The sequence below is a fragment of the Neofelis nebulosa genome, chromosome 2 (assembly GCF_028018385.1).
Source record: "Neofelis nebulosa isolate mNeoNeb1 chromosome 2, mNeoNeb1.pri, whole genome shotgun sequence".
NCBI classification, from domain to species: Eukaryota; Metazoa; Chordata; class Mammalia; order Carnivora; family Felidae; genus Neofelis; species Neofelis nebulosa.
In genome coordinates, this window is record NC_080783.1 from 75818415 (window position 1) to 75840446 (window position 22032).

General features: G+C 47.2%; 1 protein-coding gene across 6 annotated transcripts; it reads left to right on the top strand.

Moving 5' to 3' along the window:
• The first annotated feature begins 957 nt into the window (after window positions 1-957).
• NR4A2 (nuclear receptor subfamily 4 group A member 2) lies at window positions 958-18329 on the top strand. Of its 6 annotated transcripts, XM_058715232.1 has the most exons (9): window positions 10983-11426; window positions 13069-13192; window positions 13677-14542; window positions 15341-15470; window positions 15895-16058; window positions 16953-17155; window positions 17552-17568; window positions 17673-17730; window positions 17877-18106. In XM_058715232.1, exons 3-9 carry the CDS (start codon window positions 13679-13681, stop codon window positions 17962-17964), a joined length of 1524 nt encoding a protein of 507 aa, XP_058571215.1. In that variant the 5' UTR covers window positions 10983-11426; window positions 13069-13192; window positions 13677-13678; the 3' UTR covers window positions 17965-18106. The 6 variants fall into 6 exon arrangements, 5 of the variants coding, with proteins under 5 accessions (XP_058571212.1, XP_058571214.1, XP_058571215.1 ...); XM_058715229.1 differs by lacking the exon at window positions 10983-11426 and adding an exon at window positions 958-1523 and having other exon boundaries at window positions 17552-17730; window positions 17877-18329; XM_058715231.1 differs by having other exon boundaries at window positions 10982-11426; window positions 13855-14542; window positions 17552-17730; window positions 17877-18329.
• Window positions 18330-22032: the final 3703 nt, after the last annotated feature.

The following is a 22032-nucleotide window of genomic DNA, read 5'->3' on the forward strand; positions in this document are numbered from 1 at the left end:
AAACTTTTGTTTCCATCTGCAAATTACCTATCGGCATCCCAGAAAATTCGTGGAGTTCATATATCTGAGACATTTTGCTCAGGAGGAGAAATTATCGTCTGACTACTCCTTTAGTCGATGGTTACAAGAAAATAGACTACCTCCAGTTGTATATGAACACCTTAATGGGCACGAGGAGTGTTAAGGAGTGGGACAGACTGGCCTACGTATGGAAACTTGAACAGGAGGTTCCTCCTCCCCCCCCCCCCAAAATTACCCATAAAGCCCCCTTTAAGTGGCAGCTTTGATGAAAGCCCAGCACGTTGAAAGACTGCAGGCTTTTGGAAAATTCAAATGGCCTGCGCTACGTTCAAAGCCAAAAAGGTATGCAAAAATGCTGAGCCTGAGAGCATGAGTCTTGAAAGCCAGGACCACGCTGCTTCTACTGGGCACCCTTCGTCCAACTTCCCAAAAGCAAACAGTAACATGGCCCTGGGTCCACAAAAACCCACCTAGATAAACAATGCTGGTGGAGTCTGAAGGAAGGAAGGATTTGATCCAGATATAGAGAGGGACGTGGGCGGAACTCTAGGAGATGCGAACGCACGCACATACTTTGAAATACGCTACATCAGGACACGGAAGCTGGAAGGTTTTTGTTTGGTTTTGAACTGAGGATCTGCCGCCACCAACACACCCTACCTGTACTAGGACGGGTGTCGGAGAGTGGAGAAAGCCTCCCGAGGCAGAACTCGAGCTGCGAGTAAGTAACACAGCGACCCCTTCGCTAAACTCGTGGGTTGGGCTCGGCTCGGCCCTTCCCACCCGCGAGCGGCGCTCCGAACGGGGCGGGCCGGGGCGGGGAAAGCCGAGCGCGGCGGGAAGGGCCCAGGGCGGCCGGGGGAGGGCGGAGGGAGGCCGGGGAGGCGGGCGGGCGGCTTTATTGTTTCCTCTCGCCCTCCTCCTCCCGCGCCTTGCCCCAGCGTCACTGGAAAGCCGCCCGAGCCGCCCGGCGGCGGGTTATTTATAGAGCTGGCTGCGCGCGCGTCACGGAGCCCGGCCCGGCTGACGGGGCCGCTGACGCGCTTAGCCGCGGGGCCGAGTCCGCGGGGCTGCGCGCCCGGCGCCGGTGACAATGGGCTTCTGTGTGTGCAGCTGCCGCCGCCGCTGGGGGTCGGGGGAGGGGGGCGGGCGGCCGCTCCCTGACCCCCCCCCCCCTCCCTCCCGCCCTCGACTTCCCCGAGAGGTAACCGGCCTCTTCTGCCCCTGGCCGGGCCCCGGGCCCCCCAAGCCCCCCTCACCAGCAGCTTCTACCTTTTTTTTTTTCGTTTTCTTTTCTTTTCTTTTTACCAGTAAGTTCCCCTGGGCCCAGCCTCCCCGCTTCCACTTTCCCCGTCTTCCCCTCTTCCCCCCACCCCCAACATGACGAGAGAGGGGGATTTAGCCGGCCGGGGGCGGCCACTTTGTGCGTCCCGGGGAGCGGGACCCGCACAAGGCGCGCCTGCGGGGGATGCGGTGACCGAGGGGCCGGGAGCGCCGGGCAGGTAACGTATCCTGGACCTGGAGCGGGGCTTTGTTTGGGTTGGGGGGAGGGGAGCGGGGTGGGGGCGAGTGCCGGGCAGCCCTGCCGGGACTCCGGCCTCCCGGCTCCTCCGCCCCGCTGGCCCGCGCGCCCGAAGCCGATCTGGGGTGTCACGCCAAGAGCGAAAGAGAAACTTCTGCGTGACTGACTAGATGAGGCTCCTCCCGAGAGACCAAGATAATAGAGGACTCCCCCCGCCCCTCCCCGCCGGTTCTGGCCGGGTACGCCCCCACCCTGCGGAAGGAGGGGCTGGCGGGGATTTTAGGGACTTCCTGGGACGCGGAGACCGGCTCTGAACCGTCCCCTCTCCGCTGCCGCGAGCTGGGAAAGCTTGCTCTGGAGCCTCTCGCACGTGGCAGGCCGGCAGAGAACTTGCCGTGCCTTCTAGGAAATTGCAATCGATTTGTAATGCAGTTTCGCTAATTGGGAGTTCAAAATTAAACTTTAATAAAGCATTTGTGTCGTCTCGTGTAATTGTGAAAGCTTCCATCCGTCCTGGTAGATAGACTCTAAGTCTCAAGTTAATGGCGCTAAGCTAGATTTCCCCCCCAAGTACAATTCCGTCAGCCGTCGTCGGCGCAGCTGGATTTCCGTAAGGTACAGATGTTGCTAATGGCAGCTTAAGCACGGATGGGCAGATAGCATACGGAATGCAACATGTTGCCATATGGTTCCTTTAGCCTTTCACCTCCAGGGATATCAATCACATATATTCTGGGAGGATCTTAATGACTCTCCGAACGGCAAAATGAATTACCTGGTGCAATTTATATCCCTTGACCTGATACGTTATAACAACAGGGAGATAGCATCTCACAGTTTTCTGTGGTATAAATTGAGCTACAGAGCTGCGTTTCAAATTCTGTAGCATCTATTTGTGGCTTGAGGGGCCCTGTCAAATCATTCTGGCTGTAAAAGCTGGTTTCTGTATTGCCTTCCTCCTCCCCCCCCCCGCCCCCACTCCCGAACAAAACAAAGTTTATAAAGTTTGGCAAAACCGTTGTCTCAGAAATTTCCAGTCAGCCAACTAAATACTAATTGATGAGAGTATGGAGAAATGGAAAATATGAATTTCCAGAGCTAGTTACTTAAGAGTTTGTAATGTTTAGGAACACCATACTTTTTGGAATCCAGAAAATTAAAGAACTCCTACGAAAAATATGTGTTCTCTGAGTTGTTTCAATATAACTCCTAAGCCTATTAACCATTTGAAATTCTGTTGTTTTGTTTTTTTTTTTTTAATAAACTTCAGTTATTCTTAAACTTTGGGAAGTAACTTACAGAAAACAGTCATCAGAAATATGAAATATAAGAAATGTAAGGAAGAACTCCCCGGCCAAACAATTTCTATACACAAACACACCCCCGCCCCCCCAACCTCCCACATACACACTATGTGTGTACTTTAACTTGGATCATCTATGTGGCGATGCTGGTCGTTTGTTTTTTTTCCCCCCACCATGTCAGTCACAGCATACTGAGGTCACTGTTTAGATCCTAGTGGAATATTTCTGTAATATTTCACAGGTCTTATTTTAAGTATCCTGGTGACTAATAAAATGGTTGATTGCCTCTAATTTCAGGTTATAAACATGGTTGTCTCTTAGTGTACCCCTCCTTTTTCTTCCACTAATGCAGGGAGGCAACATGGAAAACAAGAAAGAAGGCTAAAACAAAAAAGTAAACAACTTATGAAAACATTTTTTTTTTTAACCTTTACCCATTAAGGGATATCTGAAATCTATGGTCATACTATATCTTTTGGAAGATTTCCCTTCCAACAATATGTACACCACGTGAATTCATGTGACCTCACAGACTAACAAAATACACAAGACAGACCTAAGCAATCTGAACAAGTATATATTTTCAGTCATGTCCGGGTCTGAAAGTTAACATTCTGAAAGTTTGTCTATACATCATGTCCTTTCAGTATCATTTTGAAATTACAAGACAGTATTTTTCCTTTTTTTTTTTTTTTTCTCCTTTTGTCGTAGGTGATGACGTGTTACCTGGTGCTTGGGTTAGTGCGATAATCTTGGCAATACCAAATAATCTAAGACCTTTTGTCTATTTATATAGCAGAAAAATCTTCTACAGAACACATTAAGATCTATATCTGAGTTATGGCGACCATTTCTGGGGGCTGTTTTTGGTAATCTTTTAATGGCTAAGGTTTTCTCTCTGCAGCACCAGCACTCAATGAGTTTTAACCCTGATCAGAAGTGAGCTTGTCAATAATGACTCCATCTCCGTGACTTGTGAATAGGCAGTGAGTGTGTCCTTTAATCAGTCACACAGAACTCGGTCTTATAAAGCTGTTATTGTCATGAGCAGATATGCAGCCTTTTGTTAGGCTCCATGATTATTAACGTGCTCCTCCTTCAAAAGCCAGGCCTGCTGTGCTTCATTTCAGAATTCAAGTCCATTAGTAAATAAAATCCTAAGCAGCACGATTTGCGTTTTCTCAAGTTACAACATTACAGATAGTTCATGAATGATTTGGGGCCCTTTTGTAGACCTAAACGATGTATATTTTTGGTAGACACATCCAGTAGTAAAAACAAGATGTGGACCTTGCATCATGACTTTTATTTTAAATGAAGATTTGATGGATGTCCATTGTTACTCTAAATGAGGTGGCTGGCAGCCAAGGCGGTCCCTGTGGCTGGGAAGTCCTAGCATTGTTATTGTCTACCAGGGAATCACTTTCTATTTTTTGAGCTCTCAACTTCACCTCCCTCATTCAATATTGCCCTTCCATATTGCTAATCTGAGAATTCGTTTGGAAAAGAAAACTTTTGAAAATGTGTTTGTATTGGCCAAGAAGATTTTCACCACTGTTTCTGGTTGCCTGCTGGTTTACAGCTTTTATCTTGAGCTGGCCTGTTTATTTTAATTGAAAATGAAGAGATACCCTTAGGAGAGGGTATATTCCCCATGCTCTAATTTTAATTGTGATGTAATCCTAGCTGCCTTCTTATTTTTTACTCACGAATGTATTTTAAAATAGGGCAGATAGGGCAGATGTATGTGTTTCTCATAGGAACATGGGACAAGTTATGGATTGGCATTAGGCCTCTAATAGAACTCTGCATTCAAGTGAGTGGGGGTGGGGAGGAGAGCCATGAGGAAAGAGTATGCTGGTCCCACTGCACTGGCCCTGTTTGCTTTTCAAATTTAAAATCTACATTGCTGCATTGGAAACTTGTTTCTCTCTTTTATAGCATTTCATTTTAAAAGAATTCTTTAAAAACTGTCAATCTGTAAATATTTAACCAGCCAGGCAGGAAACAGTCTTTTATTCTCAGCTATATGCAGCTTTGTTTTTATCTGGGTTAGTGTGAGTGCCATGTAAATACCACATAAAAATTTGACTTGGTTTTCCTTACTTTGACTGAAGATTGACAGGGGCTTCTTTAATTAATCTTGTTCTCTTTCATGTTCTGTATTCAGATATTGAAATACAGTATTTTTATACATTTATAAGATTGTGTTTGCATTTATTTAATTTATGTTTCTTTTTTTAAAGCATGTAGCCTTGAATGTTTGTTCTACTTTTTTTTTTTTTTCTTCACATCATTACTCTGGTACTGCTTGATGTAACTTGATTAGCTCCCTCCCCAGTCATGATTGGTAATTAAAATAGGCATTAAAATTAGTCACTTAGCAATTTTGCTGTTCAATTGGCAATTAAATTACTTAATTGCAATTAAAGTCCTAATTTTAATTGGCAAAATGATAGATGTAGATTTAAGATAATATGTATAAATACTTTAATAAGTGTCTATATAAGGATTACTTAATTACTCAACTTCAAGTTTATGCTGTTAACTTTAGAACTTTTAAGTGAGCAATGAAATTTATATTACATCTATTCAAAGGATATGGTAATTAGATTTATTACTTATCACTATAAGGGTCCTTGCTATAAGTTACTTTTGTAGTGTTAAAATTGTAGGCTTGATAATTGCAGAATTATGATGAGGAAAAGGGCATATATGTCTTTGTCGTAATATATCAGTGCAGGATGTTCATTTTTTTTATTAAATCAAGAGGTTCCTATCCACCAGGTAGTCTGAGGAAAAAGAAAAGAATCAAAAGTGGTTATTTTGTCATTAAAGGTAGACCGAAACTAGCCAGCTGTGATATAAGCACAGAAACTGTCACAAAGTGTATGTATTTTATCTACTTAGTATGCTATATAATACTGTGATAGTTACTAATGTTATTAGCTACTTTTAGAATTTCAAGTGCCCTTGATATTTTCTTAGCATGTAGCTACTTATTCCTAGAATCTTTAAGATGTCTTCTAGGACTTGGTACAATTTAATGACTGACCCTCCCATCCATGTTTACTGAAATTAGCAATGAAATCCAAAACTAAAGTTACCCTTCCTTGCTTAACCAAAAAGAATTCTTCCATGGAAAATACTGGTGGTTTCCATAGGCTGGGAGTACGGGTGAAGCGCTAGTTACTATTTCATGGGTATACAGTTTCGTCTTTATAAGATGAAGCATTGTAGAGAGGGATAGTGGTGATGCGTACACAACAATGTGAATGTATTTACCATCACTGAACAGTTCACTTGAACACGGCTAAGATAGTAAATTTAATGTTCTGTGTACTTTACCACACATACAGAAAGAAAATACTGAGTGATTAGTTTAAAAGCAATTGTTTAGGAGATGGTTACTGAGAGTCAAGCATTAGAGAAAAGATGAAGAATTTTTATTATGCAAAATACTTTTTGAGTGGCATGAGGCTTTACCATATGTTCAGTTTTATAATTTTAATTTGCAAGTAGATGCTTCTAGAAAAAAAAGAGTGCTGTTTTCTCCTGCACATCTTTACACATTTCTAGAATGGAGTTCTGTATTGAAGTAAGAAATAATTTTGCATTCAGTGAGTGATGTTGGTAAAAAAAAAAAAAAAAAAATTGGGCTGAATAAAACTGAGTAAAACGCCATAACTACCCAAAATGTGAATATCAGGTAAGCAATTGACTTCTTGTGTAAGCATCCTATAGGAAGAGAATAAATGATTGACCGATTAATATCCTATTAATGCAAATGAAAAGGCAAAAGGAAAAAAGCAAAAAAACCCTTCAATATTAAAAAAATTATTTTGTAGTTCCATAACAGTTTGTTTTCCAAAGTGAAAATTTCTCTCTTCTATCACTAATGTAAAATGTCTTGCTGAATGGCAACAAATGCCATGAATATAAATTTGTCAAAATATAACTTAAAATATATATCTCATTTTAATGTCTAAGATTGTTTCCATTAAGTAATTTTATTACGAAATATCTTAAACATGCCTCAACTCCTACAGTATAACAGTGATGTCTCTTCACTATATCTGAATCGTAAGGGCTACTCTGAGTTCATTTTGGGAGAATAGTGAAAAGATTCCCTAAGGACCCCTTTCCCATGCATTAAGATGGAAAATCCTATGGGATTACATCTATGTTTGCTTTCTAAATTATACGAAAAGCTCAATTTTATTAAGTATAATCTGTCTAGCCATGCATAAAATAAAATACTTTGGTTTAGATGTGAGTGTATGTATTATTTATATTATTTTTTATAAGAATATCTTTCTATACATGTGTCAATATATTCTGCTTAATATTGGTTAATATCCTAAAAGATAATATAGTAACATGACTTCCCTAAATGATTTTCTGACATCATTTAACTGTAGAGATTGATAGAATTGGCAATTTTGTCATTTAGTTGTTTCCAAAAGAAGGAGCTACTTATGTATAAGACCAATTTTCACTCCTATTTAACTCATTAAAGAAAACAGACCTTCATTGGGGCTAATTTTACACATTTATACATCGCAGTAATTTAAAGTTGTATCAGAATCCTGGCCCTGAAAAAAAAACTAGTATTGTCATTTTAGTTGAGTTATAAAATAGTTTATATTCAAGAATCTATGTTAAAAAATTATGAAGGGTTGCAGTCATATATAAGTGCAAAATTTCAGTTTCTTTTAGCCTAAAGCATCATTTTAACATTTTCTAAAAGGTTGTTCAATTCTACATTTTGATTCCATTATATGTGTAATTAAACCTCTGTGCACAAAAGCATTCTCTTATGTACTAGCAAATACACCCACAGGAATCCTCTTCTAAACTATAATTTATTTAAACATGTAATCATAGGATTTTAAAACATGCTTTCATTTTTCCAAACTATATGCCAATTTGCGCTACTTGGTGATAAAATGAGAGATTTTATTACTATTTTGATTTCCCCCCCCCCTGTGACTTAACAGTGAGTTAAACATGGGCAGGAGGAAAAAAAGAGTATCTATTGTGAACCTAATTCCATGTGTTCAACTGTTTCCCCTTTTAAGAAAAACAGACAAGAATAAAAGATTTGTAGCTATTTATAAATTCCAGCACAGTACCGAATATTTGGGCCTGCAGCTTTCTCTCCTAGGGTTTGGCCTAAGTAGTAAATAGCTAGCTGGTGAGTGAGTGAGTGAGTGAGTGAGTGAGTGAGTGAGTGAGTGAAATCTTCCTGATCCTTGTGGAGTCAGGCCCCCTACTGACAGGATCAGTCAATTACAGACGTTGGCGGTTCTACTGAGACTTCGTTCCGTCAAAATCTGGTGGGGACACAGGAGTCAGGAGCTTTGAGCGTGGTCCTTTTTTACTCTTTCTGATGTTTGTGTTACATCCTTTCCACCCCGAGCACATCCGAAGCCCTACCAAAAATGCTAGCCCAAGAAGTAGCTTATCCAGTAATTGGTTCAAATGAGTTTATCAGTCTTGCATCCAGGGTGCCTTCCTAAGAAGTAACGCTTGCCGGGAACTAAAATAGGAATTTGAAGAAGAGGGAGAACTCTTAAACAAGTTGTAGGGTGCAAGGGCAAATGTCCACCTTTTGTCTCTTTTTCATTGTGATATTGAATCCTTCCATCTCCGGTTACTAATAATTATAATTAGCTGCTGTGGAAAACTGCCTCTTGATCTTGGGTGCATTAAGACTTGGGCAAGGGCTCTGTTAAGCCAGACTCGACAGGTTGCTGCTGTAGAATAACGCATCACACTGCACTGTGTGTCTACCTCAGAGCTCACTTTAAGAACTGCAGAACACTTTTCCACTCTCTGGGAGAGAATTCTCAAGTTGTCCCCAGGCTCAACCCAGGCTAAAGCCTAGTGTTTTTAAAAATGGCCATAAGGGAGGAGGAACTTGTGGAGGGAATGTACCTACTCAGATGTGCGTGTTTGTGTATGGAGGGTGCTGGTTACAACCTTAAAGTTCTCCTGGCCCCCGCTTTCCTAGGAATATATTAAAAAATAATAACCGCCACCCCGGCGTGGCCGCGTTTGAGTTTCCGACTGCCTGAAAATAGCTGCCGGGAGCCTGGCCCACCGCTGGGATCAAGGAAAAGCTCCTCCTGGCAGCGCCCTGCTCCCTCGCGGAAGGGGAAGGGAACCCGGGAGGGCGCCACCGAGCTAGAGCCGCTGCTATTTTGGGCCCAGCCCCGCGGGTGCGTCAATGCCTGCGCCCCTGCGTCACCGCCACCCCCACCCCTTTCCTTCTCCCCGGCTCTCCAAACTCTCACTTTTTCCCTTTCGTTCGCGTGGAATCGCTCCTGCCCACGGGGCGCTGACGCTACCGAGCTCATGCTAATAGGCTATTCTTCGCCCTCCTCCCCTCTTCCCCCTACTCACACATCCTCACTCACCACAACAGCCCCCCCCCACATACACACACACACACACACACACACACGCGCGCGCGCACACACACACACACACACACACTCACTCACTCACACACACTTCCTGGTTTTATTTGTGCTCCGACCCGCTGGGGCACCGCTGAGCGGCGGCGGCGGCGGCGGCGGCGGCAGCGGCAGTCGAAACATCTGGGGGAAACTTAAGGTGGCCACGCAGGTTTTGCCGAGGCTGCGGCGCAGAGGAGCCCGAGGCTTCCCGGGGCAGCCGCAGGACACCTGATGGCTAGACCTCTCCAGCCGCTGGGGAGCGGGCAAAGGCTAGGGTGCAGATTAGAGCTGAGCGGCTCCGGAACGCGCCTGGTTCCGCGGCGCTTTTGGCCCATCCAGGGAACGCCAGGATGGGGGTCGGGGGAAAGTTGCCAGGGGGCTCCTGCAGCCTGGAAGCGAGCCCTGCCGAGGGAGGAGGGGCTGGTTGGAACTCTTCGCGGGCAGAGAGGGGGATACCTCGGAAGCCTCCCTCCCCACGTCCCAGCCTCGTCCAGCCCCTTGGGAGAAGCCCGCAGAGGCCCGCCCTGCTCGGGCCCGAGGAACAGGGAAGGGGGCTCGATCCCGGGAGAGGTGGCGTTTCCTTTGCTAGAAAGCGCCTTGCGCCCTCAGCCTGGCGGGCGGATTGGCTTGCAAAGTGGAGTCGGCGGGGACTCGGGCAGCCGCGGGGGTGCGGCGAGCTGCCACGGTGCTCCGAGTCCCTCTCCTGGGAGGGCTAGACGCACAACTTTACGCTCGCGGAGATACCCCTCCCTCTCCCAATGTTTTGCCTTTCCCTTTTGGCTCTCAGAATGAGGTTTCGAGAGCCCTTGTGCTTGAGAGAAGGGTTGATTTGTGTCTCTACAACTCCTACTGGGGTACAAGTTGGTGGGCACCCAGGAGTGTCGAAAGTATTAGAGTTAGCTAAAGGTGAGGTTAGAGCCCCTGTCCGCCGCAGGCGCACCTGTTGCCCGCTGCTCGGCTGCATTGTCTGCGAAAGGAAAGTGGGCGACGCCTCATTCTGACTTTGGGGATCCCTGAAGGGCTGGGATGCTGTCTACCTGCTCCCCTCTCTTCCCCTTTCCACGCACCACATCCTCCCTTGCACGTGGGCACTGCAAGGAAAGAAGGGAACACAGAGAACAGGCCCTACCCAGTACCTTCCACCTTGGACTGTGTGTGTGTGTGTGTGTGTGTGTGTGTGTGTGTGTGTGTGTGTAGGAGGGGAGGGGAGGGGAGACAGAGACAGAGAATGCCAACGCCAAAGGAGGAGGCCATGGACAGGAAAAAGGAGAAAAAGGATATGCATCGGACTAGGGAAATCCCACCCTAACTGCCTGAGCCCTTTGACCGTCTCGGGTCGTGGGACGTCTGTACGCGCTTCCGCTAATGAAGGTGACAGTTGTGAGTGCGTGAGGTTAGGACACTGCCAGATACACCCCACCCCTTGCTAGTCCAGGTGCTGGCTACCTGACCCTCGCCAGCGTTCCCTGCCGCCCGGGCTTTTGTTGCACCCTCCCCCACAAGTGAGCCGCCGGGCTGCAGCGGTGGCCTGGGGGTTTGGGAGGTGGGGGGGAAGGTGAGGTGAGATGTCGCGGTGCTGCGGGATGCGCGGACCTGAGTGGAGAGGTCACACCTCTTTCGGAAAAAAAAAAAAGAAAGAAAGAAAGAGAGAGAGAAAAGAAAAAAAAAAAAAAAAACCCAGGCTGGCGACCAAGGTGAACCCAGAACGGTTCCCACCTTAAAATCGGCCCTACTCGTGACGTCAGGTCGGAAATATACCAAAGCGAGAGCCGGCCAGGAGTCCGGGGAGCGCGGCGGCGCGGCGATTGGGCGGCGGGCCGCTGACGCGCGCTGACGCGCGGAGACTTTAGGTGCATGTTGGCAGCGGCAGCGCGAGCCACATAAACAAAGGCACATTGGCGGCCAGGGCCAGTCCGCCCGGCGGCTCGCGCTAGGCTCCGCGGTCCCGCTCGCCTGCCCAGGCGGCCGCCTTCTCCTGCGCCCTCCCCGCTCTCGGCCACCAGGCTACCTTCGCCCCTCTCGCCCACCCCTCCCCGACCCTGCCACCCGGACTCCCAGAGGGAACTACACTTCGGCCGAGTTGAATGAATGAAGAAATACGCGGAGAACTCCTAAGTGAGTAGACGCAGCCCGTGCAGCTCGAGTTCCCTTATCCTTCTCTCTTCTTTTGCACGTCTCTTCTTTCCACATGTGTGGGACAGGTTTTCTGGAAGTGGGCGCCAGAGGTTCGGAGCGCGAGCGGGGCGGGAGGTTGGGGAATAGGTGCGCGCAGTCACAGCGGTCATTTGCCCGAACTCCAGCTTTGGCACTAGGGGGGAGTTGGCTCCCAGCAGGCTTCCAGGCTCCTCATTGGTGGACGTGGAAGAGAGACCTGCATAGTTTGGGGGAGCTGTGGACTTGCCCGGGGAAATGTGCCCAAAGTTTGCTCTTAGAGCAGAATTGATTGTTACCATTGGGCAGGGAGACTCCAGGTCCTGTATATACGAGGGTCTGGGACACTGCCCACAAAGGGACAGGGAGAAAGTTCTTCAGTTTATTTGTTGCTTGGGAACTGCGTCTCCGAGGCTGGCCGGATTGCCAGGGTTTCCTGGGTATTATTGAATAAGGGGTGGTGTTGCTGTTGGTACAGTGTCCTATTACTAAGTTGCTTGAAATTTCTGGTTTTGACACATGCCGTGCTTGTGTTTGTGAGTGCGTCAGAGAAAGAGACAGAGAGACAGAGAGATAGAGAGTAAAGAGTACAGTTATGAAACTGCGAAGTTACCAGGAGGTTAATATCCAGCACAGGCATATCTCTTAAGGGCTGTGGCTATCATGGGCCGCTTTCCTTTCTACTTTTTCTGATTAACCTTCCTCCCCATGAAGCAAGATTATGGGGGTGGGGGAAGGAGAACAGAAGGAATGGATATATTTGGCTTTCTTTTTCATTAGTAATAGGACTGTGCTCTAGAATGCCTTCCAAGTGGCAACATCTGAAAATTACTGGGACACAAGAATGCCTTGTTCCGGCAAGTAGGCAGATTGTGGAAGGCTGTATAGGGAAGGTGTTTGGCTTCCTATGTTGGGAAATGCTTCTAACCTCGGTGCCAACACCAGATAAGCAGTGTTTCCCTCCCTCTGCAGTTGACCTAAGATGCTCCTGGAAAAGTAGGGTCTCTGCCTCCCACCCCTTGGCCACTAAAGATGTTGAAAGACAAATTTCCTGGGGAAAGTGAATGCCAATTCACCTGTATCCTCAACCCCAGTGTTGTGTCAAAATCCAGACGCTTCCATTCAGATCGCCTTCAGGGCTGCCCAGGCCTTGCTAGCATTCTGTAACCACAGGGGTTACAGAAAACACTTGATAGAAGTTTCCAGTGCTGCATTTTATTAAACTCTAGTTTCTTCTTATTTGAGTCTGAATTAAACAAAAATGGAAATGACACTACCCTCCCACCTCCATCTCTACCCCCCTGCATCTTAGCAAAGGGCCTAATTTATTACATCATAAGTATTAAATAAGTACATGAAGTACCTTTTCTCCTTCAGAACCCTCTCTCTGCAAGGACTTACGCAGTGCTTTGGGTTGGCATTTCCTGTTGTTTACAGCCGTCTCTTTTACACATTCATCTTAACTCCTAAGTTTGGTAAAGGCTACACATTAATTTCCAATGAAACAACCAAGGAAGGTATAGAAGGACTTGCCTGGTGACTCTACTGATGCCCAGATGAATCTGTCGGGAAAGTCACCCTGAAGCTTCTTGTGTCTGTGTTTCAGGGAGGAGATCCGACAGGCTGGACTCCCCATTGCTTTTCTAAAAATCTTGGAAACCTTGTCCTTCACTGAATTACGACACTGTCCACCTTTAATTTCCTCGAAAACGCCTGTAATTCGGCTGAAGGTTAGTGCAACTTTGTTTTTTTTCTTTCCCTCCTCCGAGTTCCCTGACCATCAAGAAACAGGGCGATACGATCTTCCTCAGCAAACTCTGTCACTTAAGGTTTTCCTGGCCCATCATCTTGGGGAACAACATTCTCATTGTGCAACTCACCCTCATTTCTAGAATGAGCCTGCTGAACCCGAGCTTCAGAGGAAAGGCTCATTTGAGCGGGACTGGCCGGGTGAGGGGGTGAGGGGGGAGGCGGTTGAGATATCCGGGAATGGAGACCCTCAATAGCTTTCTAGCTCTGGGTCTCCCTTGGACCAGCCTTTCCATGCCCTGCACTGTTTTGCTTAGCAGCATTCGCACTCTCCGCCCTTCCTTTCGCGTCCCTACGTGCTCTCTGACCACCACGAGCTGCCGGTGTAGCTCCAGGTATACCCGAGCCCCGGGAAAAGTGTTCAGTTGACCAGGCTGAGTGTATATTACCCTGTTTCATTTCCAGCCATGCCTTGTGTTCAGGCGCAGTATGGGTCCTCGCCTCAAGGAGCCAGCCCCGCTTCTCAGAGCTACAGTTACCACTCTTCGGGAGAATACAGCTCCGATTTCTTAACTCCAGAGTTTGTCAAGTTTAGCATGGACCTCACCAACACTGAAATCACTGCCACCACTTCTCTCCCCAGCTTCAGTACCTTTATGGACAACTACAGCACAGGCTACGACGTCAAGCCACCTTGCTTGTACCAAATGCCCCTGTCCGGACAGCAGTCCTCCATTAAGGTAGAAGACATTCAGATGCACAACTACCAGCAACACAGCCACCTGCCCCCTCAGTCCGAGGAGATGATGCCGCACTCCGGGTCGGTTTACTACAAGCCCTCCTCGCCCCCGACGCCCACCACCCCGGGCTTTCAAGTGCAGCACAGCCCCATGTGGGATGACCCAGGCTCCCTCCACAACTTCCATCAGAACTACGTGGCCACCACGCACATGATCGAGCAGAGGAAAACGCCCGTCTCCCGCCTCTCCCTCTTCTCATTTAAGCAGTCGCCCCCCGGCACCCCCGTGTCTAGCTGCCAGATGCGCTTCGACGGGCCCCTGCACGTCCCCATGAACCCAGAGCAGGCGGGCAGCCACCACGTGGTGGACGGGCAGACCTTCGCTGTGCCCAACCCCATCCGAAAGCCCGCGTCCATGGGCTTCCCAGGCCTGCAGATCGGCCACGCGTCACAGCTGCTGGACACGCAAGTGCCCTCGCCGCCGTCGCGGGGCTCTCCCTCCAACGAGGGGCTGTGCGCCGTGTGCGGCGACAACGCGGCCTGCCAACACTATGGCGTGCGCACCTGTGAGGGCTGCAAAGGTTTCTTCAAGGTGAGCGAGGACCGGGCGGAGGAGGCAGGTAGGGGCCCCCTAGTGCCGGGAGCCTCCGAGTGCGCGCTGCACCTGGGTGCAGGCAACCCAGTCCCACCTAGTTGGCCCAACTCCCGGGTCCGCCGAGGCGACCCTACAGAGGTCCACAGACTGTGGCGGAGGCTTCTGGGTGCCTGAGAAAGGGAAGTAGAAGGCCGGGAGACCTGGGGTCGCATCCTCTGCACGCAGAAGACCCGGCAGGCCCCAGCCCGAAGTTGCTGGAGCCAGAGTTAGACGAGGGTCATTTGCATGTGCTAGGAGCTGTCTTCTCTGTTCAGATTGAAATTGGTTAGGACAGAGAACCGTGTCTGAGCTAACCAAGTGGAACAGAATTCCCTATGGTCAAATTAAGTGATCTCTTTATTTCGCCATCCTGATTGAATAATCTTATCATTTTAAATAGAGAAGGTCTCCAAGGAATGTAAATAATATGAATGCCCACGGATTTGTATTTACTGAGCGTCTCCTTCTCCTTCTCTTGGCATATAAAACACAGCGAGGAGCGGCGAGGTTAGCTCAAATGTTAACGCTATCAATTTTCTCCTGTTAAATGCCCTGGGGTAGGAACACGAAAAGAAAGAGAAAGAAAAAGAAAAGGAAAAAAAAAATAAAAATAAAAAAGGAGTGGTGTATACGTGTTTGTTTGTGGGGAGGGAGTGTAGATCCCAGCCGTTGAGAAATTCTTCCTGGATCCCCTGGGTTGCTGGATTTTCAAAAAAAAAAAAAAAAAAAATCGGTCTGTATTGTCTCCTTTTGCAGCGCACGGTACAAAAAAACGCAAAATACGTGTGTTTAGCAAATAAAAACTGCCCAGTGGACAAGCGGCGCCGGAATCGCTGTCAGTACTGCCGATTTCAGAAGTGCCTGGCTGTTGGGATGGTCAAAGAAGGTAGGTCGGGACTAGCAGCCCACTCCCCGGTCTGCGCCCACGGGAAAGTGCTGCGCCCACCCCAGTCCCGTTTTCCACTTCCCAGAGCGGCGGGGGGGGGGGGGGAGGTCTCCGGGTCCCCCCACCCCCCACCCCCATCAGAGTCTGGCCTCCACGACCCAGCAGCTGCCTGCTTGCCCATCCCGCCCTGCAGAAAGCAGCCAGGCCCTTCTCGCCTTCAACCCAACGACCCATTTGGAAGAACACATAAAACCACCCCACATTTTTGATGTTTCTCGTCAGTAAAGGCTTTACAAGCAGTGGGACCCTGCGCGGCCCGGCCCGGCAGCCCGGCCCCGGGGCTGCGGCCTTCCCCCGGGAGGGGCCGAGGCGGCAGCTGGGTCCCGCTAGGGGGAGCGACGCTAACCCGTTTGTTCCTTTGCAGTGGTTCGCACGGACAGTTTAAAAGGCCGGAGAGGTCGCTTGCCCTCGAAACCGAAGAGCCCACAGGAGCCCTCTCCCCCCTCGCCCCCGGTGAGTCTGATCAGTGCCCTCGTCAGGGCCCATGTCGACTCCAACCCGGCTATGACCAGCCTGGACTATTCCAGGGTAAGAAGCTGGCGGGGGTAGCATGTGGACAAACCGACAGACGGGCAGGACCCCTTCCCACACCCATCACTAGCCCCCAGCCTCCAGCAAGGCTGTGGCTTTACAGCCGTGGGCAGAGCCGGCAGCACACAGAGCCACAAACAAACCATGTTGCTGGGAGTGTAGACCGGAGGACAGAGGAAGGAGGAGAGCACAGGCCACAGTGATCACATCTCTGGGAGCCCTCCTTCTTACTGCCATCGCACGCACACACATGCTCACACACTCATGCCTCTAATGCCCAAACCACAGGCTGTACAAAATGCTCCTCCCGCCCCACTTGGTTTTGATCCCCAATTTTCCACAGAGACGCTTTAATCCTTGTCCCCTGTGGCACTGTCAGGGTGGGGGATGCCTGCTTGGGGGTCGGGGAAGGGAAAGAGAGAGGTAGAAGGAATGGCAGCGGGGTGGGAAATCAAGTGGTCAGATTCCTTTTTTACCCCAGCTGTGAGAAATGTGTGGGCTTTAATTGGAGGAAGTATGTCGGGCAAACCAAGAAGCCACTGCAATTTTATTAAGATTTGCAAAGGGCGTCTCTGCTCGAGACCCACTCTGGGACTGGCATGAATACTAACGTGTCAATTGTTTTGTGGAGATAAGAGTGAACGTTTCCCAGGGCTGGATGGCACTGTATTTAGTCTGTATGGAAATGGTAATTTACATATTTAAAGCAGCGACCTCATAGCACCATCCCTAATTGAATTAATTGCCCCGGAACATCTAATTTCCTTACTGGTCAGAGAGAGGTTTAATTGTTATAAAAACCTGGCTCCCCTACTAGAAGCGGGGTTAGCAATTTCACGGGTTATATATTTTAGAGAACCTCATTAAGTGCTTTTTAAAATGAAATTCCAGTTCCAGGCGAACCCTGACTATCAGATGAGTGGAGATGACACCCAGCATATCCAGCAGTTCTATGATCTCCTGACTGGCTCCATGGAGATCATCAGGGGCTGGGCCGAGAAGATCCCGGGCTTCGCTGACCTGCCCAAAGCCGACCAAGACCTGCTTTTCGAGTCTGCTTTCTTAGAACTGTTTGTGCTGCGATTAGCGTACAGGTAACGGAGGAGGCAATCCGGGGAGGCTGGGAAAGGAGGAAGAGAGGAGTGAAGAAGGGAAAGAAAGAGACAGGGGAATGAAAGGGAGGGGGGTGGATGAGAAAAATACAGAATAGGAAAATGAAAGAGGGAGAGAAGAAGGAAAAGACAGTAGACAAAAGAAGAAGGGAAGGAATGAGCCCAGAAGCCTTGGGTGAATGGAATGGAAGTGGGATAGGGGGCGTTCTTGATTGTTATGAAATTAAACCCTTTCAAGGTCTACTGGTCTACATTTTATTAACTCTTCCGTAATTAGGTGCCTCTTAAATCCCTCATTTATTGCTCTTCAAGTAATTAGTTGTTTAGCTTTTCTCTCTCTCTTTTTTCTCCCCTCTCTCTCTTTGGTATTAATTGCAGGTCCAACCCAGTGGAGGGTAAACTCATCTTTTGCAATGGGGTGGTCTTGCACAGGTTGCAATGTGTTCGTGGCTTTGGGGAATGGATTGATTCCATTGTTGAATTCTCCTCCAACTTGCAGAATATGAACATCGACATTTCTGCCTTCTCCTGCATTGCTGCCCTGGCTATGGTCACAGGTCAGTACCTCAGGTGCAGGGCACTTCTCTGAAACTGCCCAGAGGGGTCTATCGCGATTTTCCCTTGCCCCTGAGCATCCATCGTCCTGCCAGCTAGCTAACTGCTTTGTGTGTTCCTCTTTTGTTTCTGATTGTGTTTTCTGCAGAGAGACACGGGCTCAAGGAACCCAAGAGAGTGGAAGAACTGCAAAACAAGATTGTAAATTGTCTCAAAGACCATGTGACTTTCAATAATGGGGGGTTGAACCGCCCCAACTATTTGTCCAAACTGTTGGGGAAGCTCCCAGAACTTCGTACTCTTTGCACACAGGGGCTACAGCGCATTTTCTACCTGAAACTAGAAGACTTGGTACCACCGCCAGCAATAATTGACAAACTTTTCCTGGACACTTTACCTTTCTAAGACCTTCTCCCATGCACTTCAAAGGAACTGGAAAGAAACCTAAAAGTATCCAGAGGGGGCAAGTCACAAGGCAGAGATACCCCCATGAGCTGTCTCAGCTCTAGCTGGCCCCCACCCCCTCCATAAAACCCCAGCCCCTCGATCCCTAAAGAAAACAAAAACAAAAACAAAAAAACAAAACAAAAACAACAAAAACTGTTGCTATTTCTTAACCTGCAGGCAGAACTTGAAAGGGCATTTTGGCTCCGGGGCATCCTGGATTTAGAACACGGACTACACACACAGTGGTATAAACTTTTTATTATCAGTTTAAAAATCAGTTTATTGTTCAGAAGAAACATTCCTAATGTCTGATGGGAAATGTTTGGCCATGTTTGGTTGTTGCCATTAAGACAAATGTAACACACACACACACACACACACACACACACATGCACACACACACACCTCACACATTGTAAGGGGACCCACAAGTATTGCCCTTTAAAAGACTTCAAAGTTTTCTGCTGTAAAGAAAGCTGTAATATATAGTAAAACTAAATGTTGCGTGGGTGGCATGAGTTGAAGAAGGGAAAGGCTTGTAAATTTACCCAATGCAGTTTGGCTTTTTAAATTATTTTGTGCCTATTTATGAATACATATTACAAATTCTAAAAGATAAGTGTGTTTGCAAAAAAAAAAGAAAAAAGAAAAAAAGAACTACACACAAAAGGGACAAGCATGTTGATTCTAGGTCGAAGATGTTATAGGCACTTGCTATTTCAGTAATGTCTATATTATATAAATAGTATTTCAGACACTATGTAGTCTGTTAGATTTTATAAAGATTGGTAGTTATCTGAGCTTAAACATTTTCTCAATTGTAAAATAGGTGGGCACAAGTATTACACATCAGAAAATCCTGACAAAAGGGACACATAGTGTTTGTAACACCGTCCAACATTCCTTGTTTGTAAGTGTTGTATGTACTGTTGATGTTGATAAAAGAAAGTTTATATCTTGATTATTTTGTTGTCTAAAGCTAAACAAAACTTGCATGCAGCAGCTTTTGACTGTTTCCAGAGTGCTTATAATATACATAACTCCCTGGAAATTACTGAGCACTTTGAATTTTTTTTGTTTTTTTTAATGTCTAAAATTGTCAGTTAATATATTATTTTATGTTTGAGTAAGAATTTTAATAATGCCATATTCTGTAGTATTTTTCTTTGTATATTTCCAGTATGGCACATGATATGGAGTCACTGCCTTTTTTTCTATGGTGTATGACAGTTAGAGACGCTGATTTTTTTTTTCTGATAAATTCTTTCTTTGAGAAAGACAATTTTAATGTTTACAACAATAAACTATGTAAATGAACAGAATTTTGTCTTCTTTCTGGGTCAGGAAAAAAGGATGACTGAACAGCAATCTACAATAGAGTTGGAGCTTGATTTAGGGTCGGTCCCTTATTGAACATTTGAGTTTCAAACTGACAGCCTACATCTATTTTAGCAAAAGAGCCTGGGGAATTAAACTAATTATCCAGAAAACTCAGTACAATATTTTTCCTTAACCAGAATTTTCGAGTGTGGCAACCTGCATTTGTCAGAATCACTTGAGACTATCTCAACTCTTTTGTTAATTTTGCTGGTAAGGGCAGCTTTCAGAAGAGAAGTTCAGGAGACCTCTAGATAGCCTTTAAACTTTTGCAAGGTCTGAAGTCCTATCAAGTTTTTGTCTTGCCGAATGTTTAGAGAGTATCTCTTTAAGACTCAGGAAGTCAACATGGGTTTGAAGTGTGTTGTACATGATCTCGTTTTTTCCAATTTCTTTACTTATCACTGTTGTAATGGGTCTTCGAGGAAAGGCTAAGCATTTCCGGCGCTCTGGGCCTTGGGTCAGTGGTCTTGGCATAGGACAGACTCAGTAGAGGTGTTTCTTAAAACTTTTTGTTTTCCTCCTTCAGTGGATAGTGATGAGGTACAACTTGCACTTTTAGCATAACATTTCCTTCTTTAAGGCTACTCAGATAAATCATAAAACATCCATTTGTCAGATCCTGGGTCTGCTACAGGCACGTTATACCACAGACCTTAGGATCCACCCAGCACCAACTTTTAGCAAAGGAAGCGACTAACGCTGCGGACGCCGCTCAAGGTCTGAGCTTCCGTCCGGTCCGCTGAACTACCTGGTCCTGGAGCCGCTGCGGTCCTGCCTGTTCTGCTTCAGACCAGCGGTGAATTAATAGCGCAAGATGGGGACCACCTTCTTCGCTAAACCTAGTGAATTACACATGGCTTCCGTGTCACTGAAATTTACAGACAGTGTTATTGTTTTTAAAAGGCAGAGTTAGGACAGTAAATTGCCACCAGAGTTCTCAGGTGGTTATTCTTACTTTTTTTTTTTTTTTTTAAGACACGTTTTGCGAGTGGGCGGGGGGGGGGTGGAGAAAAGGCAGGTTCAGTTGTAATTTAAGGTTATTTTAACCAGATGCACTTCTCTGTAGGTAACTCTGAGGGGCAAAAGTGGGTGATCACAAATGGGATTAAATACTAAGCGAAATGTCCTATTTCCTGTTTTTCTTGAAAAGATAGGACTTGCCATTTCCTTTCATTTTCACAACTTGTGCCCAACCAAAGCCTCACACTAATAAGCAGAGAGAGAAAGAGAAAGCTGTTTAGAAATGTTAGGAGTCTACAGAGCCGTCAGCGCGCCGGTCTCCCAGGTGTCTGCAGCCCCGAGACAATTACATTCCGACTCAGAATCCCCGAGAGTTGAACCCTGAAACGAACTCTTTTGAGGGTTCTCCCTTAAGGAGGCGGCTGCGCATCACCCGAAGCCAATGGGGTCTTAGGTAGTGCGCCTCCCGAGAATTCGGGGTGAAAGGAGGGAGGGATGTCTCTCTCTCTTGCCCGCGTGAAGACCGCTGTACACGCAGCTATAATTTCTAAATTGCAAAGTGGCTAGTGTTTTTTCTGCTTCACAGTTACCGAGTCAATTTCCAACTGCCGGCTGCGCACCGGGTTGTAGGGAGGAAAGAACGTGGCAAGCATCTGTCCTGCATCTTCCGAGACCCGCGCGGTTGAGGACGTATCCTGCCCTAGTCTATGAGTAAAGCCCAGGAAGAGCAACAGACACGCTGCATTGCAAAAGCCAGACGTTGCACGGAACTTCTTTAGCAACAGATTAAAACTTTGTAATGAAGGTTTGAGATCACTCCCACCTCCCCACGTCCTCCGAAGCATTGCAATTATTATGTACCATTCCAGCTTGGAAAATACATAATCATTGTTCTGAGGGTATGACCATCCCTCAGCTCTGAAAGGTCTGATTTTAAGTCTTCACGGTGTCTAGACTCACTCTGAGTGGTTGCTTACAACGCCCTGACTTTATGGAGAGATGCCCTTAATTCAAAGCACGGGTAAGCCTCGCTACTGCCCCGCTGCTTGGCGGGTTACGCTTCTCCGCTGTCCAGGCGAAGTACCCAGGCGGCCCTTGCTTGGATCTTCCGCTGGGGGGTGGGGTCGGAGGAAGAGAGAGACTGAGTGAGAGAGAGAGAGAAGAGAGAGAGGAGAGCAAAGTTTGCATTTCTGGTTCTGATTCGAACAAGAGACATACGCCTGACCCAGGAGGGTGATGGCACTCCGCAGTGACAGCAGCACCCAACGGCCTTATCCTGTGTATTTCCTTTTGGTGCACGACTCCGTGCCTCGAGAGTTTGGGCGCCCCCTCCACTAAAAATATCCGTCGCAAGTCTTTAGGGACACTGGTTCTCAGTGTGCAATGGGCGCGCGACGAGGAGACACAGACATTCTTGCCAACTTCGGAATGTCACTTGAAGATTCCATTTCACTTTGCCTTGAGACCCTCTTGGCTTTGTCGGTGTCAGTGCGTCTACACGAATATCCACTTATCTA